Genomic DNA, 27,508 nt, shown 5'->3' with positions numbered 1-27,508 from the left:
GATGAACAGTGTGTTGGAGTGGGAGGGGAATGAGGGCAGGCTGGAATAGTCAAGGCCGAGAAGAGGTGTCCTCCGGATCCGAGAGGCTGGGTGACAGATGGTGACTTACTCTCAGGGACTCCCAGAGAAAGGTGAGGAGTTGGGGGAGGAGGAGGAGCTCTGCTCAGGGCCCTGAAGCTCCGGCCAGAAGCTGAGCAGCAGGCGAAGACTGTGTGGTGCTGGGGGTCGAACCCGGCCTGGGCCTCTCACTAAATTGCCCGAGCTTGGCTTGAATTTGGAATCTTGATGCCCAGGTCTCCTCAGGTTCTGGGATTACAGGCATCCGCCACCATGCCCAGCTAGTGTCATTTTTTTAGGGTACATTTGCCCTTTTTTTTTTTGGTTTTTTGAGGGTCTCACTATGTAGTTCAGACTGACCTGGAACTCACTGTGTAGCCCGGGCTGATCTCGAACTCACAGCAAGCCTCCTGCCTCAGCCTCCCAAGTGCTGGGATTACAGGTGTGCGCCACCACCCCCGGCTGCCTTTTTTTTTTTTTTTTATTACCAGGAATCAAACTCAGAACCTTGTGCTTGCTAGGCAGGTGCAGCACCACTGAGCTACATCCCCGGCCCGAGCACCTTTGCCTTTACAATTATAATTGTTGGGCTGGGGGTGTAGCTCAGTGGTCCTGCTGCCTGCCTTGCAAGCGCAAGGACCCAAGTTCGATCCCTGGTACCAAAAAAACAAAACAAAACAATACCATTATAATTGTTTACAATTCAAAGGTACTGCACTGCCTCAAAAGCTTTGTGGAATCTGGGAGTAATAGTGCACACCTATAATCCCAGCACTCAGGAGGCTGAGGCAGGAGAGTCACTTCAAATTCAAGCTAGCCTGGGCTCCATAGTGAATTTAAGGGCAGCCTAAAGTACATAGCAAGACCCTGTCTCAAAAAGTAAGGGGCCTTGGCCAGGGATTTAGCTCAGTGGTTCCGCTGCCTGCCTTGCCAGTGCAAGGTCCCGAGTTCGATCCCCAGTACCAAAAAGTGAATAAATAAACAAACAATAAAACAAAATGTAACAACAAAACAACAGCATGTTGGTGCATGCCTGTAATCCTAGCACTTGGGAGGCTGAGGCAGGAAGATCACTAAATTTGAGGCCAGCATGGTCCATATATCTAGACAATCTTGGGGAAAAAAGTTATGTACGATTTCTGCAGCACCACAGCCCTGAGAGGAAGCCGCCCCTTAGAACCCTAAGGCCGCGCTGAGCCTTTCTGGTACAAGACTTCGCACGGGCCGGCTGCCCTTAGCAAAGCTGCACTGCACTCCCTGAAATCTAGGGTGGCTTCTCTAAACCCAGATGCTGCACTCCTGTGATCCTAGCGCGTGGGGAGACTGAGGCAGGAGGAGCCAGAGTTGGGGCCCAGCCTAAACGACTCAGGGAGACTCAAAAATTTCAAAAGGGCTGGGGAGGTAGCTAAGCATGGAGATCCTGGGTTCAATTCCCAGGACTGCAAAAAGATTTTTCTACTAAAACACATGGGTGTGTAATAGCCACTGGTGCATTTTTTTTTTTTTCTTCTACATTGCTGTTTCTACTGCTTGGTTTTTGGTTTTGTTTTCATGCTGCAAAGGTATCACTATAATTAGACAAATGATAAAATCTAAAATAATGATTGTAAAGGTGGCCCAGAAATTGAGATGGCCATGGCATTTTATGCTATGTCACTGGCAGAGCGCCTGCAGCTCTCCTGCTGACAGACCCCATCCCGGTCACACTGCACCCCTACATCCCAGACCCTCAGGCTAGGACCTCGGAGTCCTCCTCGGCCACCTGATGGCTCCCAGCCCAGCGCTCTTGACTCATGGCCATGCACACCTTTGTTAGCTTTTTATTGAGGTGCCACATGCTTTGTTGTTTTGTTTTTTCTTTGAGATGGGCTTGCTATGTAGTTGAGACTGGCCTTGAACTCACTGTGCAGCTGAGGCTGGTCTCAGACTCACAGCGATCCTCCTGCCTCAGCCTCACAAGTGCTGGGATCACAGCTGTGCACCACCTCTCCTAGCACCACGTGCACTCTTTAAGTGCACAAACCCTAAACGCACGGCTGAATTAACTGAGCTGTGTAACCCTCACCCGGTCAAGACAGCGCCACTCCCTCCACAAGTCCGCACGCCCTGCTCCTGGCCCTGCCTCCCTCCTCGCCCCCCGGAGGAGCTGGAGGAGCTGTCTGTTTGAGGGGCACTCGGAGTGCGGTCGTCTGGCTCTGCTTAACCCTCGGTGAGGCCCAGCTGTGTCACCACTTACTCCCAGGCCCGTGTGAGAGTCCACCGAACAAACACCACGGCTGTATCGCGCGAGGACATCTGGGCTGTTCCCGGCACCGGGCTTTTCTGAGCCAGGCCGCTGTTCACGCGGTCTTGGGACCACCTTTTCTTTATAAAGTGGGCCCCAGCACTGTCTTCATCTTCATCTGTTTCTTTCTCTACAGCACACCATTAGCGAATGGCAAACTGTTTTCTATATCGCTGCTGCTATCAATGTATTTGGGGCCATTTTCTTCACACTGTTCGCCAAAGGCGACGTGCAGACCTGGGCCGTCGGCGATCACCACGGACACAGAAACTGAGGACGCCGATAAACATTGTCTCCCTTGTTCCGTATCATGTAACCTGAGTGCCTTCGGGTTCTAATGTGTAAGGATTCTGTGTGCAAACCGGAGCCTGTATTAAATTTGTAAGGCCCGTAATCATGACATGTCACTGTTGCCGGACTGGTAAAGTGAGCTCTTTTCAATTACTAATTTCCGCTGGGCCTGGACCTTATGCTTTTGGCTCCACGCCTGCTCGAAAGCCAGGCTACATGGGCAGGGCGTTCTGGGTTTTAAGGACCCGGTTCCTTGGCTCAGTGAAGCGCAGGGCTGATTCGGTCTTGGCGAACCCCTGCTCCGCCTCCTTTCCTCGCATGGCTCTGTTACGGCCTCACCGCCGGTGCTGTCCCCACTCTCTGACCCAGACCCGGACCTCAGGCAGCGCTGGCGCCACCTGCATCTGTGGTCTTTGCTCTCCCGGGGCCGCAGTGAGGGCCCGGAGGCTGCAGGAGCCGAGCTGACCCTGCCCCAGGCGGACACCCAGACCCCAGGTTCTTCCTCAGGAGGACCGGCCGGACCCGAGGGTGTAGTGCCAACTTCTGCCTTTTCATCCGCATCAGAATTAGAAAAACAAAACATGTAAGTCCGGCTTTTTCTTTACTCTACCTCCCTGAGGCTCCCGGCACAGCCCAGCTCCAGCCTGGCCTTGAAGGGCTCCGGGCTCAGCCCCCCGCGCTGCAGAAAGGAACTGAGGTCCAGGTGGCTCTGAGGCCGGTAAATCATCTTCATTTTGATTTCTGAAATCGTATTTTTGCAGCTTTTTTCCTGACTCCTCTGTGGTGTTTCCTTTTGTTTGTACCCGGGATTGAACTCAGGACCTTGTGTTTGAGGCAGGCACGGTGCCACTGAGCTAAGTCCCCGGTCCTCCTCTGTTTGTTGGTCGTACTTGAGGGGTATAAATGGACTCCAAACTTGGTTTACGCTTTATTGTATTTGTTCCACACTCCCTGTAACATTTTAATTAATTAAAACTTTAATGTAATGCCATGAGAATATTTATGTAAATTTATTTTAAAAATCTGTATCAACTGCTTCAAGTTGCTATGATGATATTTGGTAAATCAGTAAACCTTTGTGGATTGACCTCGGTCCGGCGGTTCTGTGGTACTTTCCAGTGCCCCGCGGTGACAGCTCTGCCTCCATCCCGATCCACCCACTTCCCGGGTACTTTCTGGGCCCGTCCAGCCCAAGAGCCTTCCTCAGTGACCTCTCCACGGCTTGAACCGCCCTCCTTTGCTTTCTGTCTCAAAGATACACAAGTCTTCTTCGGCCTTTAAGCAAAATACAAGTCTCCTGGGGGACGCAAAACCCATCTATCCAGAAAACGCGCAGAACGAGAACCTGGAAACCGCGGTTCCCCCCAGAGAAAGCCCGTCCCAGGAGGAAAGGAGCGCGTTTCCACTTAGAATGCGGCGAGTGCGTTTCCAGTCCCAGACCCCTGCCTGTTGCTCAAGCTGCTGTGTGCCCGCTCCGCCTCCGCCACTGTCACGGAGCCGGCTGTCCCTGCGACCCTCCTTTCTCCTTGCAGAAGCACCACTTCCTGGCCCCTCGGGCTCTTCCCTCTTCCTGACCAACTCCTGTCTGTCCCTGCCACGCTTCGGGTTCTTGGATCTTTATTCGTCCCTCTAAATAAAAACCCTTGGCTGTGGCTCCCGCCTGGGGAGGGAAGCAATGTCCTCCCGGCAGCCCACCCTCGCTGAGGAGACGTCTCCCCCAGTCCCCTCCCAAGCTGTATCGCTGACCTGACCTCCAGCGCCGGGGCTGTTAGGAGGAAGGGATCTTTCCCTCACTCCACGAACAGAAAGCACCTGCTCCCCCAGACCGTACGGAAGCCGGGACGCCTTCAGCAGGCCCTCTCCTGCCGAGGCTCCGGACACGTCTGCGTCTCCCCGTTGTTCTCCGCGCATCTTTCGGCAGGATCCACGGAGTCATCTCAGCCTGGTCTCGCTCACCACGCGTGCTTAGTGCACTGCAGCTGCATAATAAATACTTGGCCAATTACAAACCATGAATTCAAATTCTTCATCTCATTGTTTTATATTCCTCCTCCAAAAAAGTTAAATGTCTTTAACCTTTTTTTTTTCTTTTTACCAATTCTAGGGTTTGAACTCAGATCCTTCACACTGAGCTACATTCCCAGCCTTTTATGTGCATGTGTATGTATTTTATATGTTGAGACAGGTTCGCACTAAATCGTTAAATTGCCCAGGTTGGCCTGAAGCTCTCGATGGATCCTCCTGCCTCAGCCTCCCAGAGTGCTGGGGTCACAGGTGTGCACCACCACACCCAGCTACTTCATCACAACAGTTAAAGGCTCATAACCTGGGTGTGGTGGAGCACACCTGTAATGCCAGCTTTACAGGCAGCTAAATTAGACAAATTAATATACAGAGAGGGACTCTGCACTCAAGGAAGTCGGCAGAAAAAGACATCAGAATTATGGCTGGAGGCGCATCTGAAGGGACCAGGCCTCAAGATAAAGCCGGAGTAGCCAGGCCTGGTGTCGCACGCCTGTAATCCCAGCACTCGGGAGGCTGAGGCAGGAGCATCGCTGTAAATTTGAGACCACCCTGGGCTACATAGTGAGTTTCAGGTCAGTCTCAACTTCACAGTGAAACCCTGTCTCAAAAAACAAAACAAAACAAAAAGGTAAAGCCTGAATGCCCAGGCCTACATGCAGCCCAGAGGGATAAATCCTAATCTGAGATTACACTATACTCAGTATCACCTGGAAGTCCAGCTAGGCATCAGCAGCCAAGGTGGGGGAGCAGCACCTCCCACCGCCCTTCCCAAGAATGCCTTTGTTGCCTCCCTGCGCCCTCGTCAGGGATTCCTTACCCACATATCAATCAGATCAATCAATACCGCTAAGAGGCTGCACTTGTGATCCTAGAGGTGCTCCTCGTTTGACCCATGTTGTCCTCACCTCGTGACGCTGCTCTCTAAAACATTCTTAGAAGGCCCAGGATTAGCTCCGTGGTCACGCTGCCTGCCTCGAAAGTGCAAAGTCTCAAGTTTGATCCTGATACCAAAAAAGTCTCCCAAAACCAAAAGTCAAACACACAAACAACAACAAAAAAAAAGAAATTAAGGCACAAACCAGGTGACTCTGAGGCCAGCCTGGGCTACGTGGCAAGATTCTGTCTCAAACAAAAATTCAATTTTTTTGGTTCTTTTTGAAACAGGGTCCCAGTATAGTTCAGGCTGGCCTGAAACTCATGGTAACGCTACTGCCTCACCCTCCTCAGTGCTGGGATGAGAAGCACCCACCAACATTCCTGAGATCAAACAGAAATTCTTTTGGGGGGGTTTGTTTGTTTGTTTGTGGTATGGGGGGATTAGAACTTGGGACCTTCCGCTTTCAAGGCAGGTGGCAGAACCACTGAGCTAAATCCCCAGCCCCAAACAAAAATTCTTATAGTGAAGAAATGATGTCTTACAATGAAAACAATCTCATATTAACCTCAAAATAAGTGGCAATTATTGATAAGTGATTTTGAAAAGTAGTTGAGCCTTGTTCACAGGTGAAACACTCCCGACTCCTTAACAGAGATAACACATCCTCGTGTGCCTTCCTTGTTTTTCCTACAAGGGATCAGCACCAAGCACACCCCCTTTAGGGCCGGGGATTTAGCTCAGTGGTTCCACCATCTGCCTTGCAAGCGCAGGGACCCAAATTCGATCCCCAGCTCACCACCCGGTGCACCTTTCGAAGCTTCCTGAACACTGTCCCTCAGAGTGAGCTCCAGCCGAGACACCGCTGTCTGACCTTGGAGCAGGGTTACGGGAGTGCAGCAAACACTGAACCAGCAGCCGCGGGGCCATTAGAATGCTGCTCTGCAGCCCTGTTCCACTTTCAAGAAATCAGAAATACAGGTGTTTAAATTCAGCTCCCAGAGGCTGTGGTGGCACGCGTCTGTCATCCCAGCCCTCAGGAGGCTGAGGCAGGAGGATTGCCAAGTGCAGGGCCAGCCTGGGCTACATAGTGAGACCCTGTTTCAAAAAACAAACACAGGCCTGTGCTTGTCGGACCACGCTGCATAGCAGAGCCAGTGTCCACTCTCAAAGGGCGGCGCAGCTCCGTCCCGCTCACGCCCCACGAGGGCAACAGCAGTAACGTGTCTGCCGCCGCACACAATCACTGCGCCTGGCCACCCCAGCCGAGCAGCCCAGGCCCGGCCCAGCCCGCAGCCTGGGAGCCGCGTGTCCAAGGCAGTGTGCTGGCTTCACACACCGCAGAGCCTGGAGCTGTCCCGTCTGGTAAGCTCATCCTGCAGGCTGCCGGCTTGTTTGACCATCAGAGAAGCTGCGGCCTCTCACCTCGTGCATCGGCCTTCTCTTTTTCTGAAGCGGGGTCTTGCTAAATTGTCCATGCTGGGCTTGAACATTCAGTCCTCCTGCCTCAGCCTCCCACATCACTGGGATGGAGGCCTGCGCCACCACGCCCACTGCCTTCACTTCTCACCCACACAGTAAAACAGAGCCTCTGAGCTGGATGTGCTGTCATCTCAGCACCGGGGAGGCTGAGGCAGGAGGATCACTGAGAGTAGGCCAGTCCATGCTACACAGGAAGACCCTGTCTCTAAAAAATTGTACTTAAAAAATAAAAATGGAGGGCCGGGGATTTAGCTCAGTGGTTCCACCACCTGCTTTGCAAGCACAAGGACCCTAGCTTGATCCCTGACACCAAAATACATAAATAAATAAATAATAGAAATGGAGCCTCTGAGGCAGAGGAGCAGAATTTCCTGTCTAGGATGACTGGCAGGAGCTGCGTGTGGGCAGACCACGGTGCACTGCGTTCGGCCTTCGAGTCCTGGTTCCTCCACGGAAGAGGAAGGAGAGCAGGGCTGACTACCAGAGGATCTGAATAGTCGGATGAACCCGAGCTAAAGGGGCTGAGGACATGGGGAAGAGGCAGGCACAGCACACACCTGTGATCCAGCACCAGGTGGCTGAGGCAGGAGGATCGCCTTGAGTTCCAGACAGCCTGAACTATGCGGGGAGACCCTGTCTCAACCCCACCACCACCACCACACACACAAGGGAAATGCGGGTGAGCACACGCTCGGAGCTGAATGCAGGGCTGGCAGTGACATGATCTTGTAAATGGCCGGGTCTCAAGTCCCCTAAGTGTAGCCCTGGTGCCGAGAGCCGCCCAACGCCAATGGGCCAGTTATTTATTTCCCACGGCAACCCCACCCACCACACAGGCCTCAGTCCCAGCCTCTCCCGAAAGCGAGAGGTCGCAGAGCCGGGGGCAGACACAGACTCGACCAGGGCGGCACTCAGATCCTGACTCTTCTTCTGGGCCTGTCAAGGGCCAGCAGCTGTGTACCTCTCCACGCGGTGATTCATCCTAACACGGTGCCGTGGAGGCTGAGGCAGCGGGAACCCGGGGAAGCCGGGGTGACTCACACTCAGCGGCCTCTGACTCAGGACGTCCGGCCGCAGGAGGACGTGGCCCAGCCCCCAGGTCGTGCCCACACCGCCCTCCTCCCTCCCTGACCTGTGTCTACACGGCCACTCCCAGAAGGAATGGCTGGGGGGCGTGGCACTGGGCAAAAATGACTTTCTTAACCCCCCTGACTTTAGACTAAAATGCAAAAATAAAATAAAATGCAAAATTAGCTCTAGAGTCTGAAAAACAATAACTTTTTTTTTTTTTTGTACTGGGAATTGAACTCGGGTCCTTGCATTTGCGAGGCAGGCAGCAGCACCACTGACCTAAACCCCTGACCCCTGCAAGATTGTGCCAGAGGATCGGAAATAGCAATGCTGAAAAACTCCCAGCTATGGGATCTAAAGGCAGAGGTCCCGAGGTCGGGGACACACAACAGTGCCCCAGGGTGGACCCTACGGGGCCGTTTCTGTTTTGGTACTGGGGATTCAACCCAGGGCCTTCCTGCCTAGCTGCACCGCAGACTTCTTGCTTTCCTCTCTTCTCCTTCCCCTCCCCTGCCTTTTCTTCTCTTTCCTCAGGTGGGTGGGGCCTTAGCAAATTTTGAAGTTGTCCGGGCTGAGCTCAAACTTGGGATGCTCCTGTCCCCACCCAAAGTGGAGCCCTCCGTCCCTCAGCCCAGCCAGGCGCTCATGCAGGCCAGGCCAGCTGCAGCCCTGGACGGCTGGGCAGTAATCACACAGCGGAAACGGGCCAGGCTTGATCAGAATTCAGGAAAAGGGCCGGGGATTTAACTGGGTGGTGCCGCCTAGAAAGGGCAGGGCCCAGAGTTTGATCGCTGGTACCAAGGAAAAAAAATTGGGGAAAATGGCTAGGGATTTGGCTCAGTGGTTCTGCCACCTGCCTTGCAAGTGCAAGGAGCTGGGTTCGATCTCTGGTACCAAAAAAAAAAAAAAAAAAAAAAAAAAAAAAAAAAAAAAAAAAACCAAAACAAAAATAAGGGCCGGGGATTTAACTGGGTGGTGCCGCCTAGAAAGGGCAGGGCCCAGAGTTTGATCGCTGGTACCAAGGAAAAAAAATTGGGGAAAATGGCTAGGGATTTGGCTCAGTGGTTCTGCCACCTGCCTTGCAAGTGCAAGGAGCTGGGTTCGATCTCTGGTACCAAAAAAAAAAAAAAAAACCCAATTCAACATGCATTTTTTGTATTTTGGGAGGAATGCTTAGACCTAGCTGGGCACTGTGTGTCTGCCTCTGTCAACTCTTTGGAGACCTGCTGTTAACACCTGTGAACTGAGCTTCATCCCATGTTTCCAACAAACACCGACAGATTCATGTTAAATTGCCCAGGCTGGGTTCCAGCTTGTGGTCCTCCTGCCTCAGCCTCCCGGAGTGAAGGGATCACAGGTGTACACCACCAAGGCCAGCTCTCTTTGGAGTTCATGGAGTATTGAGCCTAACATCGGACCAGTGCTCAGTGGAGAAGTGGCTGAGACAGAGCAAATGAATGATTGAACAGGGAGCTGTGTGCACGTGGCCGGGCACGACTGATCCCAGCACTTGGGAGGCTGAGGCAGGAGGATCACCTCGAGTTTGAGGCTGGCCTGGATTCTGTGGGACCTTGTCTCAAAAGTAATAAAATAAAGTAACATAAAAGATTGTATGGACAGGCCAGGGATTTGGCTCAGTGGTGTCGCCGCCTGCCTCAAAAGCTCAAGGACCCAAGTTCAATCCCCAGTACCAAAAAAATAAAAAAAAATCATGTGCAGCTGTGCCTGCAGGAAGCTGGCCGGAAATGGCCAGGTCAGAGGCAGGGAGACCTTAGCTCTGGGTGCCAGACACATCCGGCTCGCCGTGGCTTTGGGGCACAGAGACCCAGAGCTGTGGCCCTGGGCCGTGTCCTTCCACTCGTTCCACCCAACGGGCCCCCTGCACCCCATGTTCTCCGCCCCGGACAGCACCCCACCTTCCACCGTGGAAGTGTGACCCCCAAAGTATCCTGTGGTCCACAGGACTGCAGGCAGATTTCCGTCTCAGCGCACTGGTGGCCCAGGTCTTGCTGAGCAGCGATCTTTGGCTTCCAGCAGAGACTTGCCTAGGGGGGACTGCTGCAACCTGAAGTGTGGGGCTCTGGGGCTGCCAGGAATGTTTACTGTGCTGAGACTTGAACCCAGGGAGTGCTGAGCTGCATCTCAGGCCCAGGCCACTGAGCTGCAGCCCCAGCTTTTGATTTTATTAATTTGAGGCAGGGTCTGCTATGTTGTCCCCACTGACCTTGAACTCTGCACCACCGCGCCCAGCTCCCAGCTCCCAGCTCCCAGCTCCCAGCCTTCTTTATTTCTATTTCACAGCAGGTTCTCGCTACATTTTCCAGGCTGACCTTGAACTTGCCTTCCTCCTACCTCAGCTTTCTGAGTAGCGGGGTTACAGGTGCGCGCCGCCACCCTGGACTCGGTCAACTGCAGAATTCAGACTGGTTTGTTGTGTTGTATTTGTGCACAGACCCTCGGGGCCTAGTACCTCCTCTTAGCCCGGCCAATGTAAAGCTGCCCTTCATCTGTAGTGTTAACCTCCTCCTGGTAAACTGGGAGCAGTGTCAGCAGGTTTTGGGGTGCTGGAGTCCCCTTCTGGAGGCGCTTTCTAGGTTCTTTCTGTCCCGAACAAAGAATTGGTCAAGACAAGCACAAGCACTAGCAAGGTTTTATTAAAGGTAGGAAGAGAAACAGGCTGTGCAGAGCCGAGTTTGGGCTGAGTAAAAGTAGGAAAAGAAGTGAGGGCAGGCCAGCAGGTAAGAGGACACGGGGCAGGGCTGGGATGCAGTTCAGTGGCTCTGTGCCTGCCCGGCAAGAGCAAGGTCCTGAGTTCGATTCCTGGTGTGGGGTGGGGAGAACACAGTGGCAAAAATTCAGGGTGGCCAGGTGTGGTGCGCAACTATAATCTAGCACTCAGGAGGCTGAAGCAGGAGAATTGCTTTTGAGGCCAGTCTGGGTTACATAGCAGTTAAGGCCAGCCTGAAATACATAGGAGAGACCCTGTCTCAAAAAATAAAATAAGACAGCCGGGCGTGGTGGCGCACACCTGTAGTCCCAGCACTCGGGAGGCTGAGGCGGGAGGATCGCTGTGAGTTCGAGACCAGCCTGGGCTACACATAGTGACTTCCAGGTCAGTCTCAACTACATAGTGAGACCCTGTCTCAAAAAAACCAAAACAAAAATAAAATAAATAAATAAAACAAAACAAATCAAAACAAAACAAACAAAAAAACCCCAGTGCACACTGTCCTTTGTTTATTACCACTCCTCAGGCCGATCTCAGGTCTAGGCCATCCTGTCAAAAACCTGCTCAAATTCTCGCGAGAAGTGCACACGCAGGGCTTTGGGAATCCTCCTGCTGTGTCCTGGGATTCTGTAGTCATCAGGTCACACCTACTTCCCCATCTCGGCCTTTTGGCCAAGATGAAGTGCAGCAATTCCTCAGCCAGCTTTGCCACACCCTACTCTCCCGTCTAATTTGTTTTAGGGAGTGGACATATTATTATGTTAATAACATGAGAGAGAATCTATGAATCAGGTGTGGTGGCACATGCTTGAAACCCCAGCCCTGGGAGGCTGAGACAGGAGGGTCACAGGTTCGAGCCCAGCCTGGGCAACTGATTGATTTAGCGAGACCGGCGCAAAATAAAAAATAAAAAAGGCCGGGTTTGTTCCCTAGTTCTGGGAAAGCAAAAAAGAGAGAGTTTACAGAGTAAACTCCGTAGGCACAGGTGTCCCCCCTCCGCACAGATAGGGAAAAGATAGGATGAAGGCCTCATCGGCTTTAGTTAAAGGTTAACGGAGCACCGGCCTGGCAAGGGCAAGGTCCTGAGTTCAGTTTCCCATACTGGGAAAAAAAAAAAAAAAAAAAGTTAATGGAGCGTAAAGGAGGCTTCAGCCTCCGGTGAAAGACAAAAACAAAGAAACCAAACTCCTCCCGAGGGTCTGGGGTAGTTGGATTAACCTAAGAATCGCACGTCCCCTTCCCTTGATCCTTTACCCTACCTGTCCACAGGCCCCACCCATAACCCGCCCCTCCAGCCAAGGACAAGCCCGGGCCAAAGAAAGCCAAGGTCAGGATGACAGACAAGCCAGGCAGCCAATCAGATTCCAGGAGCCTCTGCGGGCCGAAGATCGCGAGTTGTAGGAGCTGCAGCTTTTCAGAGCCGCGCCAGCGTCCAGAGCAGCTCTCTGCCCTCTCTTCCCCACCTTCTAATAAATCGTCTCTTTAGTCTGCTGCTTTACCTCTTCTGCAGTCGCTGGGTTTAAGGCCCCGAGCTCCCCTGGGGCTTCGAACTGAAGCCGGTAGAGTTTTACTAGAACTTGGCTGATGACTAAAAAGGCCAATTAGAAAGCTATCAAACGGCACCTGGGCTCCTGAAGCATTTCTGAGCGGGGACCGCAGGCTTCACCACTTTTTCCTCCCTCAGCATCTGCGAAGGAATGTTCCAGCAAGCCGGGCAGGCGGCGCACTCCTGCAATCCTGGCACTCTGGGAGGCTGAGGCAGGAGGATCACAAATTAAAGCCCAGCCTAGGCAGTTTAGTGACTTATCAAGATCTTGCCTCAAAATAATAAAATAGCCCGGTGTGGTGGCGCACGCCTGTAATCCCAGCACTCGGGAGGCTGAGGCAGGAGGATCGCTGTGAGTTTGAAATCAGCCTGGGCTACATAGTGAGTTCCACGTCAGTCTCAACTACATGGTGAGACCCTGTCTCAAAAAACCAAATAATAATGATGATGATGATGATGATGACCATGATGATAATAATTGTAATAAAGAAGGCTGGGGAGGCGGCTGTGTGCAGGTCCTCAGTTCAATCCTCAATACTCGAACCAAATAGACCTTGTCTCGTAGGACTCATGACATGTATTTAAACACAACAATGATAGCATCGAATCGTGTTTTTTAAAATGTAGTTAGGGCTGGGGATTTAGCTCAGTGTTTCTGGCGCCTGCCTCGAAAGGGCAAGGACCCGATTCGATCCCGGGTACCAAAAATAAAAAAAAAAAAAAAAAAAAAAAAAAAAAGTAGTTAATGTGCATCAGCTCCTCGTCCCGGGCTCTCGGTATCAGGAACGCGGCTGCGCACGCAGGTGACAGGTGTCCTTCGAGCGCCCGCCACGCGGGCCACCCCTCTCCAGCGCGCAGCCAGGCGGCGCAGCGGATGAGCAGCGCTTCTGCCTCCGCTTCAAAGCGCGGACTCAGCACCGGCCTCCTGAGAGCTGGGATGAGTGCCTTCACCATGTCTGACTACAGACATTTCATCTTTGGAAACTCCCCCCCCCCCCCCCCCTTTTTTTTTTTTTTTTTTTTTGAGACAAAGTCTCACTATGTAGCGAGGCCTCGAACTCTCAGTGATCCTCCTGCCTCAGCCTCCCTAGTGCCGAGATTACAGGTATACCACCAGGCCTGGGTTTATTCCCTTTTTTATTTTTATTTTTCCTCTACCTTTTACAAGTACAAAAACTTTTTAAAAAAGGAGGGAAAAGGGGAGGAAGGGAGGAGGAATGAGAAAAAAAGCAAGATATATCATGCACAGGTACAAATTGCCTATGATGAATGTTATCATATGTATCTAAAACGTACCAATGAATGTTTTGCATTTTTTAAAAAAAAGTACAAAAACTAAGGCTGAAGCAAGATACATCATGTAAAGGTACAAGATCCCAAAGATGAATGTAACTGTGCCTTTAAAGTACCAATAAACTTGATGAAAAAACAAAACCAAGGCTGGGTGTGGCGGCACACACGTGTAATTCTAGCACTCAGGGGGCTGAGGCAGGAGGATCACTAGGAGTTCAAGGCCATCCTGGAATACAAAGTGAGACCTATAGCTGGGCGTCATGGCGCACGCCTGTAATCCCAGCACTCGGGAGGCTGAGGCAGGCAGATCGCTGTGAGTTCAAGACCAGCCTGGGCTACACAGTGAGTTCCAGGTCAGTCTCAACTACATAAGTGAGACCCTGTCTCAAAAAAACACCAAAATAAATAAATAAATAAAACAAAGTGAGACCCTGTATATATATATAAAAAAACAGAAAACAAGAATAAATCAATAAATACATAAATAGACAAAACTCGTCCAGGAGGCAGGTGTGGCAGTACACACCTGTGACCCTAGCATTCTGGGAGGCCGAGGCGAGAGAATCATGTCTTTGAGCCCAGCCTGGACAAGTTAGCGATTTAGTAAGACCTCGTATCAAAAGAACACGCAGCTCCGGCGCCTCCCTCCAGGTAGCCCTGCTGCCTCCAGGGTGCCCCTTTCCGGCCCTTCTCCTACTCTGCCCAAGCTTGCTCTACAGAGCCAGTTCTCCTCCGCTCTTCGCTGTCACTTCCCTGAATAAATGTGGCCACTGGTGTTTGCTCATTTCGTTCAATTCTTTAAAAAAAAAAAAAAAAAAAAAAGAGAAGTAAAAAAAAAGGGCTAGGGATACAGTCTTGGGTTCAATTCTCAGTACCAGGGGAACAAAAAAACGAAAACAAAAAGCCATGAACTGGGGATTTAGCTCAGTGGTTCCGCTGCATCCCTCACAAGTACAAAGACCTGAGTTCGATCCCTGGTACCAAAAAAAAAAAAAAAAAACAACACCAGCCTGACCTACATAGTGAGACCCTATCTCAAAAAGCCATAAGATGGTTTTTGGTTATTTTTGACCCTATTTCATATCCAAAAAGATCACTAAACTAAGCATTCATTTATTTAGGCCACAAACATTACTTATTTGTTATCTAAGAACACCCATCAAAAGTCAAGAAGGGCCGGGGATTTAGCTCAGTGGTTCTGCCGCCGCCTGCCTTGCAAGCACAGGTCCCAAGTTCGATCTCTGGTACTAAAAAAAGTCAAGCAAGGGGCTGGGAACTTAGCTTAGTGGTTCTGCCACCTGCTTTGCAAGTGCAAGGTCCTGAGTTCGATCCCTGGCACAAAAAATTTTTTTTTTGTCAAGCCAGTTCTAAAAAAATAATCAATGCTGGGGATTTAGCTCAGTGGTTCAGTGGCCTGCCTCGCAAGCACAAGGACCCGAGTTCAATCCCCGGTACCAAAAAAAAAAAAAAAAAAGAATCAATGAATTCTAGGCTCTCAGAATTCAAAATTTAAAACCAAAGAAGCAGGTGGCTTCTGCCTATAAACCCACCTACTCAGGGTCCCAGCCGGGCAGGTTAGTGAGGTCTGTAAATAAAAAATAAGAGCTGAGCTCAGTCATAGAGAGAACCTTCAGGTTCCACCCCCAATATCGCAAACAACACAAAATATCCCAACTGAAATTTTGTTTTATGATACTAGTATTATGATTAATTTTTGTACCAGGGATCAAATGCGGGACCTTGCGCTTGAGAGGACGGTGTGGTGCCACTGAGCTAAATTCCTGGCCTTATGATACCATTAGAGTTATACTGGTAGAATAGGAAAATCTTGGGTTGGGGATTTAGCTCAGCAGTTCCCACGCCTGCCTTGTAGGAGCAAGGTCCTGAGTTCGATTCCTGATACAAAAAAACTAAACAAAACATAAGAAAATATGATATTTGCATAATCACAGATATGAGTATTAGAGATTGAACATTAATTTTTTTCTATTTTGTGTGTGTGTGTGTGTGTGTGTGTGTGTGTGTGTGTGTGTGAGACAGGATCTTGCTATGTAGCCCAGGCTGGCCTCAAACTCGCAGTGATCCTCCTGCCTCAGCCTACTGAGTGCAGGAATCGCAGCCATGCACCACCACTACCAGCCGCATACTAAATTTTTAAAACTAAAGCCAGGTGCAAAGGTGAATGCCTGTAATCCCAGCGCTTTTTTTTTGTTAAGAGTAGGAAAAATTTATTGAGAGAAAGGGGGACCAGAATGTGAGTTGCCCAGTCCCAGCACTTTGAGAGGCTGAGGCTGGAGGATCACAAATTCAAATCCCACCTGAGGAAGTGATTGAGACTTTCCTTATCTCAGATTTTCAAAAAATTTAAAAAGGGGGGTAAAGGTGCAGCGAATGATGGAGCGGCCCTGAGTTCAGTATCCAGTACTACAAAAAAGAAATTTCCAACCCTCCAGTATCCAGGAGTCATCTTGCATTATAGAAAACGTTTTGGACAGCAGCACAGGGTGGTGCGCGCCTGCTACACCGCCGCGTGGGAGGCAGGAGGGCTGAGAATCCGAGGCTGGCCCCGGCTGCGTCGTGAGGCCGAGTCTCAACCCACGCGATCGAGCGGCGGGGCGCGGCGGCCCGGGGTCGGCGGGGCTCAGATAATCCCTCGAAAACTGCCAGTGTCAGAGCAACACCGCGGCATCGCTGTCCCCCAAGGCGCAACTGGAATTTTCCAGGGATAAAGGAGCGGCTGTCATGGGTCAGGGGTTGAACGGTCGTAAACTTCCTGTGGCTTAGAACTTCGTAAACTTCAGAGATAAAACCCCAGCTATTAACAGTGAGCTGTGGTCTTTGACCCTTTGAGGTGTCTCAGAGCTGAGGAAATGAAGCCACAGCATCGGATTCTCCTCCCTATTTGAGGCTAACCTTTTGTTTACATTTTTTGGTACCAGGGACAACTCAGGACCTTGCGTTTGTGAGGCAGGCAATGGAACCACTGAGCTAAATCCCTGGCCCTACATTTTTTTTTATTTTTTTGAGATGGGGTTAAGGGGTCTGTGTGTGTTGCCCAGGTTGGACTTGAACTAGACGCAGGAGATCCTCCTGCCTCTGCTTCCCACACACTGGGATCACTGGTCCATGCTACTGTCCTATGCGAAGCAATGTAAGACACTTTTAACTTGGCAAAGAGGAATTTAGAACTGTGATTATTATGCATAAATTAGCCCATTGCATAGATGAAAGTAGCATTAGAAATGGGAAGGAACTGCCGGGCATGGTGGAGCAGGGCTATAGTCCCAGCACTCTGGAGGCTGAGGCAGGAGGACCGCCATGAGGTTGAGACCCTGGGATACATAGTTCAAGGTCAGCCTGAGCGACATAGAGAGACTGTTTCAAAAACAAAACAAAATAAAAACGAGGCAGGGAATTACTCCAGAGGTGAGGCAGGAGGAGAACAGCCTGGGCAGCTCAGCATGCTTCTGTCTCATAATAAAATAGAAAGGGCTGGGGGTACAGCTCAGCACTGGGGGGTCAGGGAGAGGAGAAGAGGCCCCAGCCAGCACTGTGAATTTACTGCAGATAACAAACGCCCCGGAGCGGTGAGGACACTAAAACAAAAAAACAAACCTGTCAGGGCGGTCCTCACAGCTAGAGGAGTGGGAACCGAGCCGGCCCTCCCTCTGCCTCAGGGCCAGGGCTCGGCCTTCTGGACTTTTCTTCCCAGAGTTTCGAGATCAAAGCCAGTGCTGCAGAGGTTAGGAAGGACCGCAGGATTCCCGGGCAGGCAAAGCCCTGTGCATTTTGCTGTCATTGTCCCACCCAGCTGCTGGTGACTAAGTCCACGGATGACTAAGGAGGCCGGGCTGGGCTGCAGCTGCGCCCCAGGACACCGCCCAGCAGGCGGGAGGCCTGGGCTCAGCCAGAAAGAAAGAGGAAGAAGCCTACTGGTGCAGGCCGGTGATCCTGGCTTTCTGGGAGGCTGTGGCAGGAGGATTGCAAGTTGAAGCCCATCTGGGGCAATCTGGTGCTTTAGTGAGACCCTGGCTCGAAATAAACAACAAGGAAGAGCTGAGGATGTAGCTCAGGGCCAAGTGCCTTGGTTCCATCCCCAACCCTGTAACTGACAGAGTAAAATGGAACCGAAACAGTTAGGCTTTTTTATTTTTTTGCTTCACAGCCAAGTGGCTTCTGCAGACTTCTTCAGTTCAGGCCCAAACGTCAGTCTGCCCAGACTGAGGGGCGGATGCCGATGCCAGTAGGAGGCCCAGCCCGGCTGCACCCTGGGAGGAAAGGGACAGGCTGGGGTGGGGGTGGAGCACGGAGGTCTGCGGCCCTCCTGCCTCGGCCTCCTGAGTTTGGGGATTACAGGTGAGCGCCACTGTCCACCACACGGATGACTTAGATGAACTGTCGGCTTTTTGATTTCACACAGACAGACTTTCTAGAGGTGACACCGTACGGGACAGCGAGCGCAGGTGAGTTGCCTGCCCAGTCCACGTATTCAGGACGGTTTTTTTTTTGCCCTGTCTTCTTTCTCACAGTAAGTACAGGCTCCCGGGACGCTACTGCCCCACAGGAAACTCTGAGTTGCAAAATCAGCTACACATGTTGAGAAATGTGTCAGCGAAGACAAACAAAAACAAATCTTACAATCTGATCTGTTTAATGTGGGCCTTGTAGAACGGGAGTAGCTGAACCCTGAGGAAGGTGGCGCAGGAGGAGGAGGAGGAGGAGGGGTTCCTCAGGCCCCGCTGCGGTCAGCAGTGAGCTCCACTCCGGTGAGCTGTCACAGCCTGGGGGCGGATGCACCCCTGTACTTCCTGCGCTCGGGAGGCTGAGGCAGGAGGACTGAAGGCAATTTAGTGATTCAGTGAGACCCTGACTCAAAATTTTAAAAAGGGAATAAAAAATATAGAAAGGGGGCCAGGATGTGCTGAGGGTGAAGGGCCTGTGTTCAGTGCCCAGCACTGCCCTTGCCAAGTCGTATTTGCCCCGAGGAGAGGGGTCCACCCAGAGGGGCTACCGGAAGACGCCACCCTCTGTCTGTTCCTCAGGCACCAGACAGGCACGGGCAGGGATGATCCCTACACCCTCCAGGTCCTCCCTTCTAGGCAAGCACAAAAAGCCAAATCAGACAATGCTGTAAAGTACAAAAAACCCAAACACTGAACCACATTAGAGGAGTCCATGAAAACACATGAATATTAGAATGACTGTTACTCCGAAAGGATAGGTTTTCCTGGTTGAAATTGAAGACAGTGTATACATGTCAGGGGAATACACTATTGAGCGGCCGGGTGCAGGGGTTCACACCTGTAATCCTAGCTACCTGGGAGGCTGAGGCAGGAGGATCACAAGGTCAGCCAGTCAGTGCAATTTGGAGAGATCTTGCCTCAAAAAAAAAAAACAAAAAATTGTTGCCAAGCCTCTGGTGGTGCACACCTGTAATCTCCAGCACTCAGGAGGCTGAGGCAGAGTTCCTGCAGTTTTCTGAAAGCCCTGTCTCAGCTCCAGTTAAGAATTCTGACACTGTGAGGCGAGAGATATGGGTCTTTTTTTTTTGTTTTGTACTGGGGATAGAACTTGGGACTTTGCACTTGCGAGGCAGGCGGTGGAACCACTGAGCTAGCCCTAGTTTTAATTTTTTTTTTTTTTTTTTTTTTTTTATGTTTTTTTTTTTTTTTTTTTTTTTGAAGAGGTTATGTTTCCTCCAGTGAGGGTGTTTGGCTCCTTTATCAGAAATGAGGTGGCCGAGTGTGTCTGGAGTTGTTTCTGCATCTTTTAATCTGTTCCATTGACTCTTGGGTCCTTTTTGGTCCTTTTTTTTTTTTTCTTTTTGGTACAATGCTGTTTTTAATCACAGAGGCTTTGTCGTATAATTTCAAGTCAGGAATTGTGAGATTCCCTTGCCCTGCCTTTGTTATCCAGAATTACCTTTGCTATTCTAGGTCTCTTCTGGTTCCAAATGAATTTCAGGATTTTTTTTTCTTTTTTGGCTTTTTTGAGACAGGGTCTCACTATGTAGTTGAGACTGCCCTAGAAGTCACTATGTAGCCCAGGCTGGTCTTCAACTCACAGCGATCCTCCTGCCTTGGCCTCCCAAGTGCTGGGATCACAGAAGTGAGCCACCATGCCCAGCTTTTTTTTTTTTTTTTTTTTTTTTTTTTTTTGGTATCAGGGAATCAAACTTGGGACCTTGCACTTGCAAGGCAGGTGGAAGATAGGATTGTTTCTAATTCTGTGAGACACACTATTGGAATTTTCTTTCTTTTTTTGGTACTGGGGATAGAACTTGGGTCCTTGTACTTGCAAGGGAGGTGATGGAACCACTGAGCTAAACCCTTGGCCCATTATTGGAATTTTGATCAGATCGCATTAAATTGGTATAACAATTGTTGTAGTGCCAGGTGTGGGTGTGGTAGCACACACCTGTAATCCCAGCACTCAGGAGGCTGAAGCCAGAGGATCAATGAGAGTTCTAGGCCAGACTGGGCTACATAATGAGTTCAAGGTAAGGCTAAACTACACAGCATGGTCCTGTCTCAAAAAACCAAGGAAAGGGCCAGGGATTTAGCTCAATGGTTCTGCTACCTGCCTTGCAGGCACAAGGTCTTGAGTTCGATCTCTGCTACCAAAAAACAAACAAAAGGCAACTTTCACTTCTTGTTAGTAATCTAATAATAGGAGTCTTTTGGTGTGTGGCTTTCATTTCCTTCAATTGATTCTTTTCTTTAATTTTTGTTGGTTTTTTGAGACAGGGTTTTGCTATGTAGTTCAAATTGGCTTTGAACTCACTGTATAGCCCAGGCTGGCTGGAACTCACAGTGATCTTCCTGCCTCAGCCTCCCAAGTGCAGGCATTCCAAGTGTGTGCCACCACGCCCAGTGAGGGTTTGATTTTAGGTTTGACTCCTGCCCACAAGGGCTGGACGTGGCCCTTCTGGGGTGGTGATGGTGGTGTTTGAAGGCCCTCAGAGGAACTGTCACAGTGGCCCGAGCCCACGTGTCAGATGATGACCACAGTCAGTGACGGGCTGATGGGGTGGGAGAGGCCCAGGGTGGCCACAGGCGCTGAGCGAACATCCGGGATTTCCTGTGGGAGACCCAGTTGCCTTTTTCATGGCATTTGGCCTGGGCTCCCTGGTCCTGGCTAATGTTTAACTCTGAAGTTGGACCCAGCCTTCCTTTTCCCTCAGCTGCCTCCTGCCTGGAGTCCGAGACCAGCCTGAGAAGCCAGTGAGATCCCATCAGAAAAGGCAGAGTAGAATGTCATTCAACAGGATGGCGGCTTCATTTTTCCGTAATCTTTATTTAACCACTTATTTGTGTAGCTGTTGTTACCCTTTCTGTTCGTTTGATTTTTGTTTTGCTTTTAGAAACAGGATCTCTCTATATAGTCCAGCCTGGATTTGAGCTCCAAATCTCTCTGCCTTCAGCCTCCCGAGAGGTGGAATCGCAGGTGTGTGTCACCATAGCCGGCATTTAGTTTTTTCTTTTCTTTTTTGTACTGGGGATGGAACTCCGGACCTTGCACTTACAAGGCAGGTGGCAGCACCACTGAGCTACATCCCTGTCCCTGCATTTCTTTTTACTGAGACAGAGTCTCACTATGTAGTTGAGACTGACCTGGAACTCACTATGTAGCCCAAGCTGGTCTTGAACTCACAACGATCCTCCTGCCTCAGCCTCCCATGTGCTGGGATTACAGGTGTGAGCCACCACGCCCGGCTGTTGCATTTATTTCTTGAAACACACCATTGAAGCTGAGTGCATTGGTGCACACCTGTAGTTCCAGCTACTCGGGAGGCTGAGTCAGGAGGTTTGCTTGAACCCAGGAGTTTCACAGCAGACTGGGTAATATAGCAAGACCCTGTTAAAAAGAAAAAAAAAAAGGCTTTCCTGTGTTAGGAGACAGACCGGCAGATCCTCCCCATAATAAAGTAGTAGTTGTTGTAGTTAAAAAAAAAAAAAAGACCACACACACACCAAACAAAAACTTTAAAAACCATTGGTGTTAGCTGGGCATGGTGGTGCACACCTGTAATCCCAGCACTTGTAAAGCTGAGGCAGGATCGTCACAGGTTGGAGTTTTAAGAAACAAAAAATATCAATGGGCTGGGAGCAGTGGCATGCACCTGTAATCCTAGACATTTAGGAGGCTGAGGCAGGAAGACTTCAAGGCAACTTCAAGGCTGGCCTGGGGAATTTGTCTCAACGCTGTCTCAGAAGCAAAACAAAATGAAACAAAACAAAAGACTGGGGCTGTAGCAAGTGGCAGAGAGCTTGGCTAGCAGGTAGAAGGCCCTGGGTTCCGTCTCCAGCATGGGGCTGCGAGGAAGAAAAGAAATCAAGCCCGTTCTAAGAGAAATAATGAGATGACAGGGATGAAGCAATACAGAAGGGGTAATTATCATAAGGAAATGATTATGCCGTCACATCGTAGTTGCACAGTCTGTTTTAATCACTTAATTATCTGAACTGCTACAGTGTTGGACAAAGTATAATTATTTCCTGTCCTCCAGGTGTAGTGATTGAGCTAGGCAAAGTTTAAAAGCCTTTCCAAAGTGCCAGACTGACTGCAATCTGCTACCCCAATAGCACATTCGTGTCTTTATACTCAGAGAGGGTCGCTTGGAGGTGATCTTGTTTGATTTTTTTTAGGGGCTTTTTTTTTTTTTTGGTCTTTTTTTTTTTCACTTTTCTTTTTTGGTACCGGGAATCGAACCCAGGGCCTCACGCTTGTCGGGCAGGCGCTGTGCTGCTGAGCTACATCCCTGGCCCTTGTTTTTTTTTAAAGACAGGGTCTCACTATGTAGTTGAGACTGACCTGGAACTCACTATGTAGCCCAGGCTGGTCTCGAACTCACAGCGATCCTCCTGCCTCAGCCTCCTGAGTGCTGGGATTACAGGCATGCGCCACCACGCCTGGCCCTTGTTTGTTTGTTTTTTAAAATTCATTCTAACACAGCAGTTTTTGTTTTTGTTTTTTGAGACAGGTCTCACCATGTAGTTGATATTGACCTGGAACTCACAGTGATCCTCCTGCCTCAGCCTCCCAAATGCTGGGATTACAGGTATGCACCACCACGCCTGGTTTAACACAGCTTTTTAAAGGAAGTGTTCACAGCCAGGTGTGGTGGCGCACACCTGTGATCCCAGCCCTGGAGAGGCTGCAGCAGGAGGATCGCCATGAGTTTGAGGCCAGCCTGGACTACACAGTGAGTTCAAGGCCAGCCTGAACTGCATTAGCGAGACCCTGTCTCAAAAAAAAAAAAATGAAATGAGATGAAATAAAGGTTGTGTTCACATTAAGGTTTGTTGCTTTTGTTGCACTGCTGGGGACCAAACCCAGGCTGGGAGCATTACAGCCTGTGCTGCACCTTGGAGTTCCGCTGTCAGTCCCAGCTGCATCTCTCTGCACCTATTTTCAGGGTTCACTCGTGGGCTTGCATTGTACCTCCCACCTTCGCATCGGCCCCTGGGGCTCATGCTGAACTGTGGGTTTTTTTCCTCAACAAGGTTTCCTTATGTAGTTCAAATTGGCCTCAAACTCACAGCAACCCTCCTGACTCAGCCTCCTAGCAGAGCTCTAACCCTAGGGGACAGTGTCTTTCTTTTTTCTTGGTACTGAGGACCGAACCCAGGGCCTTTGCATTGAGGAGCTACATCCCCAGCCCTTAGGATCTTGCTGAGTCGCTAAATTGCCCGGGTTGGGCTCAAGCCTGCAGTCCTCCTGCCTTAGCCTCTAGGGGTTCTGGGATTACAGGCGTGCGCCACCACGCCCAGCTACATTTTTGCTTTAGATAATCAGATATTTAATGTGTGGGGAAATGGGAAGAGAGTGTTCAAATGGGAAAGGGAACAAGGGAGAGGGGAGGAGGAAAGAAGGGAAACAAAGCTTTTGTGTATGGGGGTGGAGGGGAGGGGAGAATGGGAAAAAGCGAAGGGGCAGATGTATCATGTATTGGTGCAGATTCCTTGTGATGAGTGTTAGTGCCATATATCTAAAGTGTGCCAATAAATGTTTTGCTTCCAAAACAATCATAGTTGAAAGAAATTAACAGAAACAGTAGTGTTTTCTATTTATCTGAATACTTTGCATTTCCAATTTATTCCTGAAGATTTGAATTTCCATTTGGTATCATTTCTCTAGGGCCTAAAGAACCTGAAACATTTCTTTGTCTATTTCTTATTTTGGTTTTGCGATAAGGTCTCACTGTGTCATCGGGCTTACCTTGAACTCACTATGCAGCCCAGGCTGACCTCAAACTCAGAGAAATCCTCCTGCCTCAGCCTCCTGAGTGCTGGGATCACAGGTGTGTGCCACCACACCCGGCGTTTCTTCCCTTCCTCTGGAGTGTGCTGGCTCTAGACGCAGAATTCCGGGGACAATGGGTCTGCTTGTTTTTCTTTGAGGATTTGAAGCCACTCTGCCTGAGGCTGGGATGCAGCCTAGCAGTAGAGAGCCTTGCCTTGCAGGGTGAGGCCCTGAGGTTTTTTTCCCAGGCCTCAGTTTTCAGCAAACTGACTCCTGGCTCTGCCGGGCCTTGGTCCCATGGATTTACCTGGGTGTCACTTAGGGGCTTGAACCTGTCCTTCAGTGAAGTTTGGAAATGTTTGGCCATCACCTCTCCACGACCTACTGGTATGCACTCTCTTTCTTTTTTGACACAGGGTCTCGATATGTAGCCCAGTCTGACCTCAAATTCATGGTGGTGATCCGGCTGCCTCCCAAGCGCTAAAATTACAGGCGTGTGCCACCACGCCTAGGAGAAACTCTTCAAGCAGCTTCCCCTACACCTTTCACTTGCGGTTTGTAACAAAAACCTCTGAATGAGAGACAGTGAGAACCATCCCTCCACAAAAACTTTAGTTTTTTGGGACAGGGTCTTGCCCTGTAGCAGCTCAGGCTGATCTTGAACTCCTGATCCTCCTCCCTCAGCCTCCTGAATGCTGAGATTACAGGCCTGTGCCAACATGCCCAGCTCACACATTACAAAAAAAAAATTCTTGAGTCAATTAGTTAATGTTCGCACAGAAAGGCAGCTTACCCTGGATCTATTTACTCGTTCATTTTACAAATATTTATTGTACAGGTACTGGTGCAGTGACTTCGGCTAGAATAATGAAGAGACAAATAACTGATACTGAGGAAATGGAAAGAGCTTTACAACAGGGGTACTAACATTGAATTCCCATAACCACTCTATGAAGAAGTAATATTATCCCCATTTGACAAATAAAGAGCTCAGACTTAAAGAGATTAGGTAATAGGTTCACACAGCCAATAAATATCAGAGCTAGTTTTTTTCTTCAGAGCTAGATTTTGAACCCAGTTAGTCTAGCTCAATAGTTTGTGTGTGTGTGTGTGTGTGTGTGTGTGTGTGTAGGCGGGGGTCTCACTATGTTGCCCAGAATGAACTTTGGGGCTCGACTGAGACCCAGTCTCAAAAACAAAACAAAATGGGGCTGGGGATTTCATTCAGTGGTTCCGCCACCTGCCTCACAAGCATAAGGTCCTGAGTTCAGTCCCTGGTACCAAAAAAACGAAATCAAACAAGACACCCAGGGGCTCTTTTAGATTTTTATTTTTTTAACATTTAATTTTATTTTTTTTTGTAAATCTCTGATAAAGGTAATTTTAGAATTTTTTCTCTTTTAGAAAGAAAAAGGGCTGGGGATTTACCTCAGGGGTTCCACCGCCTGCCTTGTAAGCACAAGGTCCAGAGTGCGATCCCTGATACAAAAAAAAAGAAAAACAAGGATTTTAGTTATTTGCATAGTAAACGGGTAAATCATTCTCATTCTATACATAATTTGATTTGCTAAGCATCATTTAGTATTGGCTGATCATTCTACTTGGCTGTTTGTGTTCCTGTGTGTTTGTTTTGCGGTACTGAGGGTTGAATCCAGGCCTCTCCACTGAGCCACGTCCCCATGTCTTTTTATTTTGAGTCAGGGTCTTGCTGAGTAGTTATGTTGCCAAGCCTGGGCTTGAACCTGTGATCCTCCTGCCTCAGCCTTCCACAGTGCTGAGATTACAGATGTGCACCACCACACTGGGCTTATTTGGTTTAAGTAAAAGCTGCTTCAGGGAATTAAGTTTTGCTGTGGTTTGCCATGTTTTCATCTTATTTGTGCCAACAAATAATTTTTTTCTTGAGACAGGGTCTTGCTGCATACCCCAGGCTGGGCTTGGACTGGCGGCAGTGTTCTCACTATACGGCCTCCTGAACGCAGGGATTACAGGTGTGCGCCATCTTGCCAGGCTCTGAAAATGATTTTTTTAAAGGATGTCTTCCCATATGATTAAACCAAGGAATTATTTATATTTCTAGAATTTAATGTAGTACATGTTATAAATGTCCACGTGTTATGAATGGATGAGTTATAAGCAACAGATTATTCATAATAAGGAGACACGGACGTTCTTTTTAAAAGTTTATACAATATAACACTTGATTTTTCAGTTAATACATTTTGGCAATCCTAGCTGGGGGTGCGCTGGCAAAAACCTGTAATCCCAGCACTCAAGAGGTGGAGGCAGGAGGATCGCCGTGAGTTGGAGGTCAGCCTGGCCTACATAGTGAGTTCAGCTGCATAGTGAGTGAACTGCATAACCAGACCTGTCTCAAAAAGAAAAGAAAACAATGAAGTGGAAAGCAAGTAAACACCATACACGATTGCCTTTAACTGCTTCCCGATTGTTTTTTTGTGACAAGGTCTCACTCTTTAGTTCGGGCTGGCCCCAAACTGGCGGCTACCCTCCTGCCTCAGCCTCTCCTGTGCTGGGCTTACCGGGTGTGCCACCACGCCCGCCCCAATTGTTTTAAAGATTTGTTTCCTTCAGTTTGATTGTAGACTCCTCCGAAGGAAATTCTTCTGCAGTCTTCACAGAGCTCGCGCGGCCGGAACACACAGCAGGTGCTCAGCAGCTGCTCGCTCACAGGCTGGAGGAGTTGGCAGTGACACGCTACACCTGGAGGAGCCCCGCGGCGGGGATCAGCCCCCTGGCATCGCCACGCCTGGGATCCGCAAGCCTGGGATCCGTCCTGAGCAGCCCCCCATCCCCCAAGGACGTGTTGTTTCAACTTCCAGGGCCAAAAAAACCTTTCTTCCTCGGGACATTCCCCAGGTTCTGCGCAGACAGCCGACCAGAAAGAACTCAGCTGCGGTCCCACCTCAATCTCAGCTACCGGGGAGGCCGAGGCGGAGGCCTCCCGAGTTCAGCGGTTGGAGACAGGTCTGGGTGACAGTCTCAAAAGCAATGCAAAGGGAAAATCCCGTAAGGCCAAGCCTCATCTCATCTAGCTCTAGATTTATGCTAAAATGCAGTCACAATCCATAGGACGACAGGAAATAAGGGCATTTACGTAATTAGGATTTTTGGAAAGTAGAGATTTCACAGCAAGTTAGGCGCAGGGCACCGCGCTGCTGAGTAGATGTGCTTGCTGAGCGGTAGGTATTAGCGTCTCCGTGAGATCATGTGGAAAGATTGAAAGTGTATTCTTTGGTTTTCACGCTTGCAATACGATGACTCTACACTTAAAAATGTACCCGGGTAGGACGGGCGTGGTGGCGCAGGCCTGTAACCCCAGCACCCGGGGGCGGGGGGCTGAGGCAGGAGGATCGCCACAAGGTCCAGCCAGCGGGGGCTACGCAGCGAGTTCAAGGCCAGCTTGTTTATTTACAGCCGGGCTCAATACACATTGTACGCGGGCATCTCTTTGGTAACGAGACCAGAATTAGAGACCGAGCTCAGTGCAGGGCTGACGTCCACGCTGGACGGCGCAGGTCCCAGGTGCGCGCAATCGGGCCGGCTCGGGGCAGACGGGCGAGAGCTCCCGAGCGCAGGTCGGGTTGGTCGGAG

At 50.0% G+C, this 27,508-nt stretch overlaps 2 protein-coding genes across 4 annotated transcripts in view; both read left to right on the top strand.

The window, feature by feature from the left end:
- Slc17a5 (solute carrier family 17 member 5) overlaps window positions 1-4,636 on the top strand; it is a 38,358-nt gene extending 33,722 nt beyond the window's left edge. For both annotated transcript variants that reach the window (XM_033756476.1, XM_010641127.3), the window contains one exon: window positions 2,478-4,636. In XM_033756476.1, the coding sequence (XP_033612367.1) occupies window positions 2,478-2,679 (202 nt within the window). In that variant the 3' untranslated portion in view covers window positions 2,680-4,636. The remainder of the gene's footprint in view (window positions 1-2,477) is intronic.
- A 12,642-nt stretch (window positions 4,637-17,278) lies between these two features.
- LOC104874150 (zinc finger protein 469-like) lies at window positions 17,279-27,083 on the top strand. Of its 2 annotated transcripts, none has more exons than XR_783669.2 (3): window positions 17,279-18,114; window positions 25,807-25,887; window positions 26,489-27,083. XR_783669.2 is itself a non-coding variant. In XM_019210212.2 (3 exons), exons 1-3 carry the CDS (start codon window positions 18,042-18,044, stop codon window positions 26,889-26,891), a joined length of 561 nt encoding a protein of 186 aa, XP_019065757.1. In that variant the 5' UTR covers window positions 17,279-18,041; the 3' UTR covers window positions 26,892-27,083. The 2 variants fall into 2 exon arrangements, 1 of the variants encoding a protein (XP_019065757.1); XM_019210212.2 differs by having other exon boundaries at window positions 25,803-25,887.
- The last annotated feature ends 425 nt before the right edge of the window (window positions 27,084-27,508 follow it).

This window comes from Fukomys damarensis, unplaced genomic scaffold (assembly GCF_012274545.1).
Source record: "Fukomys damarensis isolate Sample0158 unplaced genomic scaffold, DMR_v1.0_HiC HiC_scaffold_27, whole genome shotgun sequence".
Classification (NCBI taxonomy): domain Eukaryota; kingdom Metazoa; phylum Chordata; class Mammalia; order Rodentia; family Bathyergidae; genus Fukomys; species Fukomys damarensis.
Note: the sequence above shows the minus strand (reverse complement) of the source record. Positions and strands in the feature narration are given on the sequence as shown.

Coding starts and splice junctions, on each gene's coding strand:
- LOC104874150 (XM_019210212.2), top strand. CDS start 18,042: ATGAACTGTCGGCTTTTTGATTTCACACAGACAGACTTTCTAGAGGTG. Junction 18,115..25,802: donor GTACGGGACAGCGAGCGCAG/GTGAGTTGCCTG, acceptor TTTTTTCTTGAG/ACAGGGTCTTGCTGCATACC. Junction 25,888..26,488: donor CCTGAACGCAGGGATTACAG/GTGTGCGCCATC, acceptor TGTTTCCTTCAG/TTTGATTGTAGACTCCTCCG.